Below are 16,269 nucleotides of genomic sequence, written 5' to 3'. Positions count from 1 at the left end.
TACAATGTATTGTTTTTCAAAAATCTCTAAATATCTTTGGGGGTTTTTATGCTATTATATGCTTAATTTTTAAACCAGCAAAATAATCAATATAGAAAGTGTTCATAAGGCAGTTTTTCATTTTGACACCTATACACATAGCGATATCAACGATTCTGTCCATTATGCTCGAGTACAGGATACAATGTGATAGAAGACGGATACCACTTTCTTCTGGTCTGTCCTTCTTACGATGGTTTACGACATGAATTGATCCGGACTACCTGGCTCGCGCATTCAAGCTTTCAATTGTTCAATAATATGATGTGCACTGATGATATATTCTCACTAACTAAATCGGATAATTTATTGTACAACTACTTATACATGAAATAGAACCATTTATATGTATGTGTGTGTGTATATAGATATATGTATATATGTATATATGTATGTATATAATCATTACTTCAATATGCTTGATTTGTGCAACAACATAAAAACAACATAAAAATATGTTTTGTTACTATCCAATATAGTTCATAATTGACGTAATAAATACTACGATCCGTTAAATGCATTCTGGGCTGGTGGCCTTATATTACAATAAACACTATGTTTTGTTATATTGTCAACACAAATATGTGTGTGTTGCTATCAGTTAAGTTTTAAAACATTTCAAGCATATCTTACTGTTATTTTTTCAGAATAAGTTAGTTGATTAGAATATAAATACATGCACATTTGAGTATTGTTATAACGTTCCTATTCCGAGAATTGTTCTGCAGCGTTGTTTATGTGAACAAAGAGCTTGCAGTATTTTTGGAAAAAAGTTTAAGACACCTCCCACAACAATACGTTATTTAATCTAAATATACGAACTTGTAACAAAATAGTCTACCTTCTAAACATTTAACAACGATACTGTTAACAATAGCCCCATTGTCGTAGCTTTTTGTGTCGGTGTATATGCTGTTGACTTTGTCTGCTTAATAACACACGGTAAAGGTCTAACAGGCCAAAGTAGCGCATCTATTTATAGTTCATGTTGACAAATTAATACCAGTATTAAACCATCGTTGCAGAAAACATTTTTTAAATATCTGGAAGAAGTTTGTCGATCGCGGTAGGTAAGCTTTCTTTTGTTTCCCTTCCATAGACGTCAACCCTGATTAAGGCGTCATTATTTGATCAATCAAAATCCCCGAGGACGCTTCATATTATAAGATATAAATGCCACCCCAAGTTTATTTAGAGAAGATTTAATTCAATGTCACAAATGTGTATTGTATTGAAAGACGACAGGACGAATTTTGAATTGATATTTATGCCCAAGAATATCATTGTTATTCTAGTCCTATCGCTTTCGAATTCCACTTATGCTTTAATAACTACACCCATTATAAGGTTATGACATTTCCAAGTTAGACCATAGAACATTCCTAATACTATTGATAATTGTGATGACATTCGTTGAAAGGAATCAAATACAATGGTCCTTTTTGGTCTAGAATATGTGCCACAATTGTTTAACATTGATCATGGTATAAATGATGAACACGGCAGACATATCAGATAACCAATCAATTAAAGTATCGCATGCATAATCCAGTCAGCGACAAAGCGTTAGTCTCATTGGTAATGCATTATTACATAATTGAATAATCCACTTTAAATAACGATCAGATGACGAATGAACAATGCTCTGGCAACAATTGATAAAATGATAGTATCTAATATGCTCATTCAATTACCGACCCTGTAGGCCGCCGCCTTACAATCTAAAGTACTGCAAATCGAAATCAGGTATCTTTTGATCTACTTCTTTGACATAAAATGTTTAACGAACTAACTTGACAGAGTTACTTAATAAAACATACAGTGTTATGCGGTTTGAAAACGTCCAAATTTAAATACCTCTGTTTCAAAGCAAGCCAAAGAATCTTTAATAAAATTTTAATTTTGATAAGGAGCAGAGTAGAATACAAAATTTATAGTTAGTTTCTCAGAAAATGGAAAGTAGCTGGCTAAATATCATTGCCTTACTCTACCGTTTACAAAAAGTCAAATATCAGATTATATCTGGTTTCGTTAACGCAACTTTACAGTATTAATAAACCTGTCCACCCAAATCAAAATAGTTGACCGAGGGTTTAGCCGAGGGTGATAAGAGTATTTCCGAAAGTCGTTGGCGTGTAACAGTAGGCTAGCTGGATAACCGTGAAAATTGGTGCCAGTTGAAGATTACTATACTATTTCAATGTTTATCCTGCATAGAAAATGGGAGGGAGTTAGGTAAATTGAAGGTTTTTTTATATTTATGGTTGTTCATATACAAACCAATGTTTATGATGTTTTTATATTGATCAAGAACGTCAAATTTAATTTTCCGATATGCTCGTTATATTAATATATGCACTTATATGGTCGAATTGATAAAAAATATATCAATATAACAGGTGTTCATATGTCCGTCTCTCATTTTGATATTAATCTGCATAGCGCTTTAAACGGAAAATGGAGATGTTTTGCTAACAGTCAATGTTTTGAAAACATTTCGAGCATATCCTACCGTTATTCCTTTAGAAAATAAAAATATATACATACGTATTTGAGCATTGAGTCTGAAACAAGGAATCCAAACGAGTGAACACGGAGCGTTGAGTTAATATATCTTATTCAATGTGCATGGTTATCATCGTGTTATAACGTTCTGTAAATCCAGAAAAACAAGAATGTTTAGCCATTTGGGATTTACTATTTCCTCATAAGTATATATGTCATTAATAGCCTTATTGAACATGTAACTGTATTTTGAATGCCATTAGAAATATCAGTGGAAAATGGATGATCATTTTACAACAATACAACAAAACCATTCAACACTACCCTTTAAATTTTCCTGAATATGTCATAGACTATTATATATTTCTATTTTGATACATAGGGGATATCATGTCGAAGTAGTGTCACCAGAAAAAAATGTTACCAGAAAAGAACCCTATCGAATTATTCTATTTAGTATATTACTGATTATCTAATGATTCCTTTTTATATTTCCGTTTCAATTTGATTTAAGTTTACAGCTATCTGTCAAATGTCTAAATATGGAATGGCATGCGGGTCTGAATATGTTACGTACGTTTGTGTGTTGCAGTCAATGGATGCTACTCCAGCGAAACGAAGTCAGAAGTGAACTTGATTGAGCAAAATAAGATGAAAATGTTTTATATCTCAGCAAAAAAAAAACAAATTGCTATTTTGACGATCATTTTAATTAGCTAAATTGAGGGTAGTTCGTGAGTCAATCGCTATTACTATCAATGATGCGAACTGATCATTTTTATGATAATGTTACAATTTATGAACTTCGAAATGGCAGACGACAAGTTGTCTAGACATACTGGAAGTGTTCTCTGCTTCGTGCTTATACTCATGTTTCTTTAAAGAACCATGTTCCTGGATATTTACATGCTTCTGGTGGTGGGAGTCAAATTATGTACTTTTATATTTCTAAAATTTGACAGCATTTATCAGTTATTTTGGTCACGCTATTTTTAGCGAATCGAATGAAGTTTCTAGACTAGCATGCTACGAAATCAGACAACGACATTATGGTGATACGGACTTTTCCATACGGCGTGCTGTTTTTTCATTGTTGTATAAGGAAAAGTAATATGATAGGCATATACTCAAAACTATAATCGACCTACATATCAGGTAATCTAGAAATGTGAATTTTGCGTTCATAAGCCGCCAAACAAATCAAAATGTTACTTGTTCCAAGCCTAGCGGTAATTAATTGCTCTCAAATGGAAACAATTCATATGTGACTTCAGGCTAAAATTGAACTGAAAGCATGCAATTAATTGCTAGCAATCTATGCTTTGGTAGGCTTACAGATTGTTTAGAGCCGGGCTTTATTATATTTCAGTACTTCATTTTTATATGCATATATATCATCTTAACATAGCGCTTAAATGGTTTAAACAAGCATTGACATTTTGTCCTTTCGTCATTCGGTCCCTAATTCCGTCCTGTATATTTCGAAAAAAACACCGTGCTCAAGGTATCTTATTGTGCTAGTCTATTCATCTGTGGTCTGTGAATTGTCTTTCGTCATGCAAAAATTTCTAGAACAAAATCATCTCTAAAACCGCTTGATATATTTCTGTAAAACTTGATCGTAGGCTGCATTGATATTGTGTCTATAAAATTTCTTTAGTAATGGATCCTGTTAAGTGAAACGTCGCCTCAATAGTTAAATATAATATATTAAGGAAGTATTTTGAAATACTTCTGCTATTATGTTGAATCACATTCTCAACGTTTTATATAGTATCGATCGCCAACCAATGGATTCCTTTTTAATTCTTAACCATCGTTTAAGGCACATACTGGTTGTACTTAAGAAAATAAAACTGCATAATATATAAAAGTTGAAAATAAAGAAGTTAATAGCAGGGGGCAGATAAAAATTACGCTGGTTGCGTATAGTTAATAATTAAAACTATGAACTAAATAAGAATAAAAGTGTTGCTTGACAGCGGTGTTCAATGATATCTTATGGAATAAATGCGGCATGCGAATAATTACTTGTATTTAATCTCATTAACAATGAATGTTTTAAGGCGTGTGTAAAATTCGGAGCACTCAATGAGATTCATTTAAGCAAATTGAATGATTGATTACTTTTTTCGCAATGCAATTTAGTGAGCCCATATCCATTGAAATATTTGTTCAGTAAACACAAGGGTTCCATCCAGACCTAAATAAAGTCCAAAATCAACACAGCTTTGAAGGACAACGACATTTTATTATTTTGAAGTGTTCAATTTTGTGTTTATGCAGTCTTTCATCTAAATACAGTTAAGTATAGGAAAGGACTTGATATTTAATATATATATATATATAATATTCTAATTGAACAAATAATTGCGTTTTTATGCCACTTGGAATATCATAACATAGAACATTATGCTCAATTACAAAAAATATGAAATATCGAGTTTATTATGCCAAAAGATAATGTCTAGTGGCAACCATTAATTAGTACAATCAAACCAATCAAAACAATACTTTATGAGTTCTGGGGTATGTTACAGAATGTGCCTGATTTGCCTTTTGTGATACATTATAGTTCAGACCGACATATCAGATTATGAAGAATTTACATTCTTGTACCTTAATCATATTATAACAGCTCGACTAAATTTACCAAACATAGCAGAAACGTTTAAAGCTCAAGAGATGCAGTTTTGATGTAAACCAACGTCGTGATAATTGCTTATACGATGGTTTATTAAAAAGTGTTGCCCGCAGAATTAGAATGACTATAAGTATAATATTGTTATGCTGTAAAAGGAATAGAAGGAGTGAGGCATAATGGCTTAAAGTGTTCCTATTATTTTTGTTAATTCAATTGGACGGATTATGTTAATGTTTCGTTATCTTATGTGTCGTTTGTAACACATTAATAAAGTCCGATAATTTCAATACAACAAAACCACTTAATATATTACTTTAACATCTTTTTGAGTATAGTACAGACCATGTTTTAAATTTTCTATTGTGATACAAACTAAACCTGATCTATATATATTAGGTAATCTGGAAATGTGAATATTGCGTGCATTAGCCGCCAAGCATATGCATATGTTACTAGCGGTAATTAATTGCTCTCAAATGGAAAAAAATCCCTATGTGACTTCAGGCGGAAAAGAAATGACAGCATGCGATTAATTGCTAGCAATCAATGCTTTGGTAGGATTTGGTAGGATTATAGATATGACAATTACGCGTAATATTTAACTTTCCCATTTTTATGCCCCCACAAAGTGGCGGCATATAGGGTTGCCCTTGTCCGTACGTACGTCTGTCTGTCTGTACGTACGTACGTCCCGAAGATTGTTTCCGATCTAATTCTTGAAAACCGTTTGTCCAATCCTCACCAAACTTTAAACACATGTTTGTGACCATAATATCTTGATCAAGTTCCTTAGCCATGGAAATCGCTTTTGTCATTTAGGAGTTACGGCCCTTTATTTGCAAAAAAAAGACTTGAAAAATACGTCCCGAAGATTGTTTCCGATCTAATTCTTGAAAACTGTTTGTCCAATCCTCACCAAACTTTAAACACATGTTTGTGACCATAATATCTTGATCAAGTTCAATAGTCATGGAAATCGCTTTAGTCATTTAGGAGTTACGGCCCTTTTTTGCCAAAAATACTTCAAAAATATATGTTTCCAATCTAATTCTTGAAAAGTATGTGTCCAATCCTCACCAAACTTTACATACATGATTGTGACCATAATATCTTGATCAAGTTCGATAGCCATGGAAATCGCTTTAATCATTTAGGAGTTAGGGCCCTTTATTTCCCAACAATACTTAAAAAATATCTTATCCGATCTAGTGAAAAGGATTTGCCCTTGTCCTTACGTACGTACCAAACTTTTCACAACTTTACACACATTTTCAGGAGCATATATCCATTATGCTTTAGTACTTTTCTAGATTTTCTTAGCAACAACATACTGAAAAACAGAAATTTAACAGGTAATATAATTTTATATTGTTATATTGTTTAAATAGATTGTACTTTGTACTATTGTAGTGATTCATTCGTATTATATCATCTGCACTGTGTTTGTATTGCATGCCTTTACTTACAAAACCTCTGTGAAAAACGGAACGAAATTTTGAAAATCTTTTTTATAGAACTTTATCACACACATTTTATTTCCAATTTTTACTAGGTCTATTTTGGTATGACAATAACCCTTACATTACATTTATGCTGTATGGACAATAACAGGTTCGTTTCGTTACGTTTATGCAATATATTGCCAGATATACCGATACAATTGAACTTCCTGGAACCTGACGATAAATTTCTCAGTTTCCGGCTTTTGTGTTGGTATATTAGAAGTGACGCCTTCTCGTGGTGGCACCGTAAACAGAGACTGTGGTGTGTATCATTTACTTTTAACCATACTCTCAACAGGGGCTATAACACATACTAACCCTTCACATAGCCATACTCTTTGGTAGTAGTTTGTATCATTTACTTTTAACCATACTCTTTGCTGTTGTTTTGCTCCCAATAGGGACTATAACACATACTAACCCTTCACATACCAATACCCTTTGGTTGTAGTTTTAAACCATGTAGCATATCAATGTCATAATTGCTTGTAGATAGTTGTGGTGTAAAACTGGCTGTATTATTTGAAGCCCTTCCCTTTCTTGCTTTCAGTATGGATAATACAGTTCCACAGTCTCTGGCCAAAGTCACTTCAACAGCTGCTTTTGCATGTTTATCTACAGCATGGCATATATCTACTTTCAGAACATGGATAGAATTACACAAGACAGTACTGAAATTAGAAAGGTAGGCCTGCAGATGACAGGCCTCCTCACAACCATATCTGTTGGCGGCATAACGCAAGAAAAACTTAAAATGCTAAATGAATTAAATGAAGACATCACTAAAAAAACTGAGAGCATTGTGAACGAGGCTAGCAGAATGGACCAAGCTTTAAAGGACAGTCGTGAAAAAATAAAGAGTCTTAGGAAGGATCTGCAAGCTTCATCGAAGAACTACTTTGAGTGTCAAACAGCAAATAAAAAGATCCGAAAAGACCTGGAAGAAAGTCAGGCATCTTACTCCAATATGCAAGAAGAATTGAACCGGAGCCAAACCACTTTGGATCAGATGTTCAGTGAAGACTCTTTCTGCTGCAGCACACCAGTCAATAAAGAGGGAACTGGTGGTGCTTGTGACGACACCTGCAAATAGGGAACTGGTGGTGCTCGTGGCGACACCTGCAAAGAGGGAACTGGTGGTGCTCGTGGCGACACCTGCAAAGAGGGAACTGGTGGTGCTTGTGGGGACACCTGCGAAGAGGGAACTGGTGGTGCTCGTGGCGACACCTGCAAAGAGGGAACTGGTGGTGCTCGTGGCGACACCTGCAAAGAGGGAACTGGTGGTGCTTGTGGGGACACCTGCGAAGAGGGAACTGATGGTGCTTATGGCGACACCTGCACCAATATCAAGAAGACAGATTGACTGAAATAATCATGAACCATTATTGTTGAGATATAGGCTGATTGTATTGACCTGGCAGGGTGGAGTTTCAATGCATTTTGTTTTTGTTTGATGGTTTTTTATTTTGCCTGCCATTTACAGATAACTGTAAAGCTAGCTAGGATTTCAGAACTACCCGTCCACCGTGTAAAAAATTGCAAATTGCTTTTTCAGCGTTAAAGGTTAGCTCCACCTTTCCAACTCTATAAAATCGGCTAATACTCTTACAGAAGCTTATCAACAAGCCAGAAAAAATCTTCATCATGTGTTTTTGTGACATTTTCCTCAGATTTGTTTCTTTTTCATAACTGACTTTATCATTTACACGTCAAACTTGTGTGGTGGCGGTTGATTTTCTTCACTACATAGCATATTGAAAAGGGTTTTTATTTCTCAATAACCTGTCCTGTTTTACCAAATTTATAGGGCATACTATACCAAATTTATAGAGCAAACTAATGTTTTGGTGGCATTTTCTTACTGTTACCTTCAGCCATGTCCATTGTCAGATGCACATTTTAAAGTGTGGTTGCTGATCTGGGACAGATTATCATAAGATATGAAACAGGTATCAGAGAAAATAAAAACCCCTGTAGTGTTGGTGATGGGCTAGACATGCACTGTATTGTGAGAATTGTGTTGCTCTATGTAATCATATCATTCTGATTCTTCTTTGTTGCTCTATGTAATCATATCATTATGTATCTTAACTCTTACTGGTTAAGGAACCAATTAAAAGTGTCCATGCAAAAAGGGTAGACCAATTTAAGAGGGCTCCTACAGGAGCCCTCTTATCAGAGTCTGCACTGTTCGCTTTTCATTTTTTTAATGTATATTTTACCAAGATAAACAATTGTCTTGTTATAATAACCAACTGCTATATTAATAGTCTACCAATTCATATATTCAGAAAGAGAGGAACCAGCTTTAATTAATTAATCACTATAGTAAGGGCTAAAATACTTACCTGCTTTAATCAATCGTTGAACGAAATTTTATGTGCTTCTTTTCAAAAGTTAAAAAACACCTGAATGCATACATTCAACTTTTCTTTTCAACAATAAAAAGCACTTGAATACATAAATTCATCTTTTGTGGTGTTCATAAACCCAAACTTATTTCTAATGTAACACCTCACATTGCTTGTCTATCATTGATAGAATATTCACATTGATTTTCATGTCTTTATATATTTGCAATGCAGTAAGATTTGTAAAAAAAATTGATGCTAGATTCTTAACCCTTTCTACACCGACTATTATTTCGCTTAATTAAGTTTATTTATTTCAGAAAAATACTTTGGTTACTTCCTAGACGTGTATTTACTTAATATATGTTCAATCTAAAACTCTTACTCAGACTACACTTAAAGCACATCAAAGGCTCAGAGTAAGCCAGCCAGTGAGATTCTTTCAGTCTGATAGTGAATTTTAATCTTGTAAATTTCTGTAAATACAGGGCTTGATCTCATCAGAAATTACTCCGATTGACAAATCGTTTTAATACAAGATCAGCCTTCATGTCAAATGGAACCTAGTCTTGATTTAAACTACATATATCACTGCTAAATTGTGATAAAGACAGGTGTCAAGTGTTGAAAGGGTTAAAGGAGAACACCTTGATACAGTACCATCCAACAGTTATTGGACAAATTTCTCATTTTTTTTCATTTAATTGGTACATTTTTTTGAGCTTCAATTCTTTTGAGCTTCAAGGACTCATGGAAACAATTTTGACCTAAGATCACGTCCCACAATTTGCAGAACCTGATCTTTGATCTAAACTGTTTGATACACATAGCTTTATGCGAGTAGAGAAGCATAATTTAACTTTAAAAAATCAATCTTTGAATCTTTGTCTCAGTCTACGTTTTTTACGAAATATGTCCAAGAACTTTTGGACGGTACTGGTACTGTATGTTTGTTTTTTATTCATGTAAATAAAAATTTAATAAAAAATTTCAGGTAGATGAGTGAAAACAAATATGCCTCGTCTGAAAAGGAACCGGAAATCGGATAAACAGAGGCAGGCTGATGATCGCTTAAGGAAACGGCTTAGTATACCACAACTGCTGTCAGTGTCACATCTACAAAAGATGCAAAGGGAAAAACAAGTGTTACTAATAAAATTACGACACATCATCAGCCTAAACAGACCAGTCAACCAAGTGCGTCTTCTGCATCTGCCAATCAACAGAAGCTGAGTAACCTACAGGTAAATTGTTGTAAATGTAAATCTTATTGCATTAACTGATGCCAGCAAGTTCCTTAGTTGTTCAATTCAAATGATTTTTACCTGAAAATTAAATTATTAATTGGATAATTAATGTAATGCGCAAATTCATGTAAATAGGTATAGTTGAGTCTCATTTAATCTGATACGTTGGTTCTTGTCAAGTTTTCTAGGCAAATAATCATTTCAGCAATCATGAAAAACCTTTTCTTTGCATTTTATGTTAAAATAATTGCCTATCATGGTTTCGGAAAAATTGAGATTGATTATTTGCTTTACATTTCAGGTGTCACCACTACACTCCAGCAGTCCTGAAAGTTTGCTACAGCTTGTGGGCGATTCCAGTACAGAAATACCAGATGCTGTGATAACTGCCGCGCTACAGTTGTTGATAGCCCATCAGCCTACTGGGCACAGGTGTTATATTGGATACTACATGCCAGCACAGATACATTTATTTACCATAAATCAACAACATGGTGCAATGATGAATGTTCCAACCATTCCGTTAGATCAGGACTCCATTAATATACATCCACTGACAAATCACTGGGTCACATCATTCTTCAGTGTTAATTTGAATCAGCTGTTTGTGTATGACTCTCTTATGTCAGATTCACATAGAAAACAAGTGTGCCAACAACTAACTATATTGTATGGGCAAGAGGTGGCATCTCAAATGAAATACTCTTACGTTACCCAGCAATCTGTGTACCCAATATGTGGAGTGATGGCCATTGCCTTCGCGTTTAGTTGCTTCCTTGGACATAAACCTTCAACTCAACGTTATAATATTCATACAGCTCGAGCACACTTAAGACAATGCATTTTAAATGGTGAAGTGAAATGTTTCCCACTTCAAAATGTGGAAACTACTGATGATTGGCTTAGCAATTACATGAAAGACCAAACAGTGAGACAGAAACAAACACTTAAGAAACAAAATTTACAAAGGAAGTGTGACAGTGTCAGTGCAGTGATGAATAACAGGAAGATATTTGAAGCACAAAGAAAGGCAAATTATAGGAAAAGAAAAAACACAGAGATGTCAGTGGAAGAGTTGAAGGCAGGGAAATTAATTGAACAGAACAGAATCAAGAAATTTCGTCACAATAACAGACTACAATTAACTGAAGAAGAAATCCAGTTGGAGAAAATGTGTGAACAACAACGACTTAAGAAGCTAAGGCAAAAAAAAAGGTCCACAGTAGAAGAAGTTCATAAACAAAAAGTGAATGAACGTGAAAGGCTCAAGAAACTCAGAGACACATTACGGTCAAAGTCAACGGACCAAGAAGTTCATAAACAAAAAGTGAATCAACGTGAAAGGCGGAAGAAACTCAGAGACACATTACGGTCAAAGTCAACGGACCAAGAAGTTCATAAACAAAAAGTGAATCAACGTGAAAGGCGGAAGAAACTCAGAGACACATTACGGTCAAAGTCAACGGACCAAGAAGTTCATAAACAAAAAGTGAATCAACGTGAAAGGCGGAAGAAACTCAGAGACACATTACGGTCAAAGTCAACGGACCAAGAAGTTCATAAACAAAAAGTAAATGAACGTGAAAGGCTCAAGAGACTACGAAAACAGAGGATATCCATGAGAACAGCAGAAGAAAATGAACAAGAAATTTTAAAATCTAGAGAAAGAGTTAAAACACATAGAAAGAAAACAAGACAGTTTGCCTGTCCAGAACTCTTAAAAAAACAAAGGTCAGTTAACAACTATCGTAAAAGCACAAAACGTCATCAACAAAATGTGCAAACAGCAATTAAAAAGTTTAAGAACAACATCAGAGACTATGCTAAATATGTGTGTACATGCTGCAACAGATTAATGTACCGTAGAAGTGTCCTTCATGTAAACGCTTCTTCCTTTCCAAATATAACAGAAGAGTTGCGCAAGAAATGTTTAAGGGGGAAAAAATCAGCTCATGGGTTTGAATGGATTTGTCTCACATGTAGATCTTACTTGAAGAAGCAACGTTTACCCCTGCAAGCACAAGCCAACAATCTTGAGGTTCCTGCTGCTCCACCTGTACTAAGTGAACTAAGTTCCCTGGAAGTCAGACTGTTGTGTAAGAGATATCCATTCATGAAATTGGTAGCATTACCTAAAGGTAGACAAAGTGGCATTAAAGGATCAGTTGTGAATGTACCAGTTAATTGTGAACAGGTCTGTTCAACTTTACCAAGGACACCTGGTACAGCTGGTATAATACCACTCAAGTTGAAAAGAAAACAGCAGTACAAAGGCTATGTAAAGTTCCAATACATCAGACCTGAAAAAATAATGCTAGCATTAAGATGGCTTCAGAAGCATAATGTTCATTACAAAAATATTGAAGAAAATAGTTCATGGCTGGATGACACTCTGAATGAGGATCAAGACACATTCAATGAGCTGATAAAAGATAAACCCACACTTGAAGATGATGATACAGATACAAGTCAAATCATCATGCAGACAAATGACAATGAAAAAGTCAGTTCATCGTCACATACTCAAGTTGTTTCCAGTTCAGACAGTGACAGTGATATTGAGAATGCCAATGACCCAGGCGATACTCTAAGAGGGCTTCATTATGATACGTGTGTGCAGTCTGTAAATCCAAACCTGGATGTTGACAAAATTCTTAGCATTGCACCTGGAGAAAACAAAATACCAATGAGCATTCTGATGGACACAAATTTTGAAGAAATGTCATTCCCAAGCTTATTTCCAACAGGACAGTTTGGTTTTAGAGCAGAAAGACCTGTGAAACTCACAGCAAAGAAATATTTCCAGGAGCGCCTTTTGGATGCCAGCACAATCTTTGCAAGAGACGTAGAGTACTTGTTTGTTGCTCAAACTATTATTGAAAGACAACAAATCCAAGATAGTATGTCTGTGGCATTGAGGAAAACATACACAGCTGATGAAAACGAGCAGTTAACTGCATCAATTGTAAGAGACACTTCACTGGTAAAAAAATACCTATTAAAGGACCAAGCCTACCGTTACTTACAGCCTGTTAGAGGTAGCCCACCGTACTGGCAGAAAGTACAACTTAAACTACTATCAGCAATAAAGCAATTTGGAATCTTTACATGGTTTTTCACACTGTCAGCAGCTGATCTTAGATGGTATGACACAATACAAGAGATACTATCACAGAAAGGTATTGAGAAGACAGAGGCTGCTATTGATGCAATGACATGGGAGCAAAAATGTGATATATTGAGATCAAATCCAGTTTCAGCTGCAAGACATTTCCAGTTCCGGCTAGACCTGTTTATGAAAGATATGATCTTATCAGATTCTCAACCATTGGGACATGTTCGCCATTTTTTCTACAGAATCGAGTTCCAGCAGCGAGGCTCCCCACACGCACATGGGGTTCTCTGGATAGATGACGCCCCAGATGTGGAACACAGCAAACCTGAAGACGTCTCTGAGTTTATTGACAAATATGTACAATGTTCTCTGCCGGCTGGAAATGAGGATCCAGAACTCTTTGCTCTAGTGAATCAAGTACAGAGACATTCACACACCGCATCGTGCAGGAAATCTGGAAAGCAGTGTAGATTTGGATTTCCTCGGCCATTGTCTTCAAAGACAATACTGTCCAAACCTCCAGATTTGAGTGAGACCTTACCGCATCTCATCCCTGTACTGAGACAAAAGAATTTAAAAATAGCTGGGGTTGTTAATGAGTTTTTGGAAAAAACTGAAAACTTGGAGAACATGACCTATGAAGAAGTTCTCAAAGCCTGCCAATTACCAGCAAATGTCTATCAGGAAGCACTATCCAAATCTGCTTCATCACCAAAAGTATACCTCAAGCGTGATCCAAATTCAGTGAACATCAACAATTACAATGCATCATTGCTGTCTGCCTGGCAAGCCAATTTAGATGTCCAGTTTGTAACAGACCCCTATGCATGTATACAATACGTTGTATCGTACATTACCAAGGATGAGAGAGAGATGGGTTCTTTGTTGCATGCTGTTGCCAAAGAGTCTGCCCAGGATACTATAAAGGAGCAAATGAAAAAATGTGGGCAGGCGTTCCTGAATTCCAGATCTGTAACGGCACAGGAGGCAGCAAACAGGGCCCTTGGCTTACCACTGTACAAGTCCAACTTCTCCACTGTCTGGATACCTACTGGCCTGCCATCACAGAGAATTAGCCTTTTGAAACCATCATATGTACTCCAACGCCTAGATGACATGGACAATGATGTATTTGTATGTGGCATTGCTGACAAATACAGTAAGAGACCTGGTGTTCTGGAAATGTGGTGTTTGGCTCAGTTCGCTACCTGGTATGAACCAACACAAAAAGACAAAGTACAGAGTGACTTTCAGCCCGACATACTCACAGACCATTACAACATTGGAGAAAATGCTGTTGACACTTCTGTGGAAGATGCCCCCAAGGTCATCAAAGTACAGTTACCATCTTCAGTTTGTGTCATGCGAAAAAGGAAGAAACAGTGTGTGATAAGATTCCATAAATTTTCTCAAGAAAAGCAACCCGAGTCACATTACCATTCTCAGCTGTACCTTTTCCTACCATGGAGGAATGAAATTGAAGACTTGCAGGACAGATATGACAGCTACGAGGAAAGTTACAATAACCATAAACTTACCATTGAAAAATGTAGGTCTACCTTATTCAGACATGAAAAACTTGTTGAAGCTGCATTTGAACAATTGCAAGCTGAGGATCAACCCAGAGAGGCATGGAATCAGTTGGCAGCTGAAAATCAGCAGGAAGAATATGATGCAGAAGATGAGGGTGTGGCTTTAGATGAAGACCATGCAATATTACACCCAGGTGACCAGGAAAACCTTAGTGTGAATATATCAACACCGGCAAAAGACTGCGTTCAGGGACTAGCGATAGAGTCTATGACATCTGTTCTACCGTACAATGACTATTGCAGGCATGTAAGAACCCTCAATACTGAACAGTATCAAGTGTTTCAGGTTATCCTCAACTGGTGTGTTAGATACATGCAGAGTGTAAACAACACAACTGTCCAAAAACCAGATCCAATACATTTGTTCATCTCGGGTGGAGCTGGGACAGGAAAGTCCCACTTGATATCGGCATTGTATCAAACAATTGAGTTAAACCTACGCAAAGAAGGCGACACTCCGGATTGCCCAAAGGTACTACTACTTGCCCCTACTGGTACAGCAGCCTTCAACATACAAGGTGCTACAATACACGCGGCGCTTCTTTTCTCCTTACTACAGCAATCTGCATCCAGAAAGTCTTCTTCAGCCACAACCCATCCATTGTCAGATGACAAAAGAAACACATTAAGGGTGAAAATGTCTCAACTTAAATTCATAATTATTGATGAAATATCAATGGTTGCCAGTGACTTTTTTGTGGAGATACACAAGAGGTTGACAGAAATATTTGCTGTTGAAGACATATTTGGTGGTCTGTCAATAATTACTGTAGGAGACATGTATCAGTTACCACCTGTTGCTGCACGATTTATTTTTGAGCCACCCAGGAATGCTTTTGCAGCTTTATGTCCCTAACTGTGGTCAACACATTTTTCCTACATAGAGCTCTCACAAATTATGAGACAAGCAGATGATCAAACATTCTCAGAAATGTTAAACCGTGTTAGAACTGCTTCACATAGTGCAGAAGACATTAGTGCCTTGAAAACCAGATTGGTAAATAAAGGTGAAGTCAATCTTGATGATTTTCTGCATGTTTTTGCCACAAATGCACAAGTTGATGCTCACAACATGGAACGGCTTAATCGGTTGCCAGATGAAATAATCAGTCTGTATGCTGTTGATAAGAAGCCGTCATCTTTGAAGAGTTTCAACTTCTCTGAGAAAGACAGTTTCACTGGAGGTCTCCCACAAGTTGTAACATTGAAGATTGGAGCTAGAGTAATATTAACTAGGAATGTTGATGTGTCTGATGGTTTGACAAATGGAACAC

At 36.0% G+C, this 16,269-nt stretch overlaps 1 protein-coding gene across 1 annotated transcript; it reads left to right on the top strand.

Annotated features, from left to right (window-relative positions):
* Positions 1 to 10,055: 10,055 nt before the first annotated feature.
* LOC128237946 (uncharacterized) lies at positions 10,056 to 15,851 on the top strand. The gene is made up of 2 exons (XM_052953521.1): positions 10,056 to 10,238; positions 10,590 to 15,851. Exons 1-2 carry the CDS (start codon positions 10,056 to 10,058, stop codon positions 15,849 to 15,851), a joined length of 5,445 nt encoding a protein of 1,814 aa, XP_052809481.1.
* Positions 15,852 to 16,269: the final 418 nt, after the last annotated feature.

The sequence above is a fragment of the Mya arenaria genome, chromosome 6 (assembly GCF_026914265.1).
Source record: "Mya arenaria isolate MELC-2E11 chromosome 6, ASM2691426v1".
NCBI lineage: Eukaryota > Metazoa > Mollusca > Bivalvia > Myida > Myidae > Mya > Mya arenaria.
Note: the sequence above shows the minus strand (reverse complement) of the source record. Positions and strands in the feature narration are given on the sequence as shown.

Bases quoted from the DNA above. Each gene is read 5' to 3' on its own strand.
- LOC128237946 (XM_052953521.1), top strand. From the start codon at position 10,056: ATGCCTCGTCTGAAAAGGAACCGGAAATCGGATAAACAGAGGCAGGCT. The intron at 10,239-10,589 runs GTGCGTCTTCTG...TTTACATTTCAG, and splicing joins TAAACAGACCAGTCAACCAA to GTGTCACCACTACACTCCAG.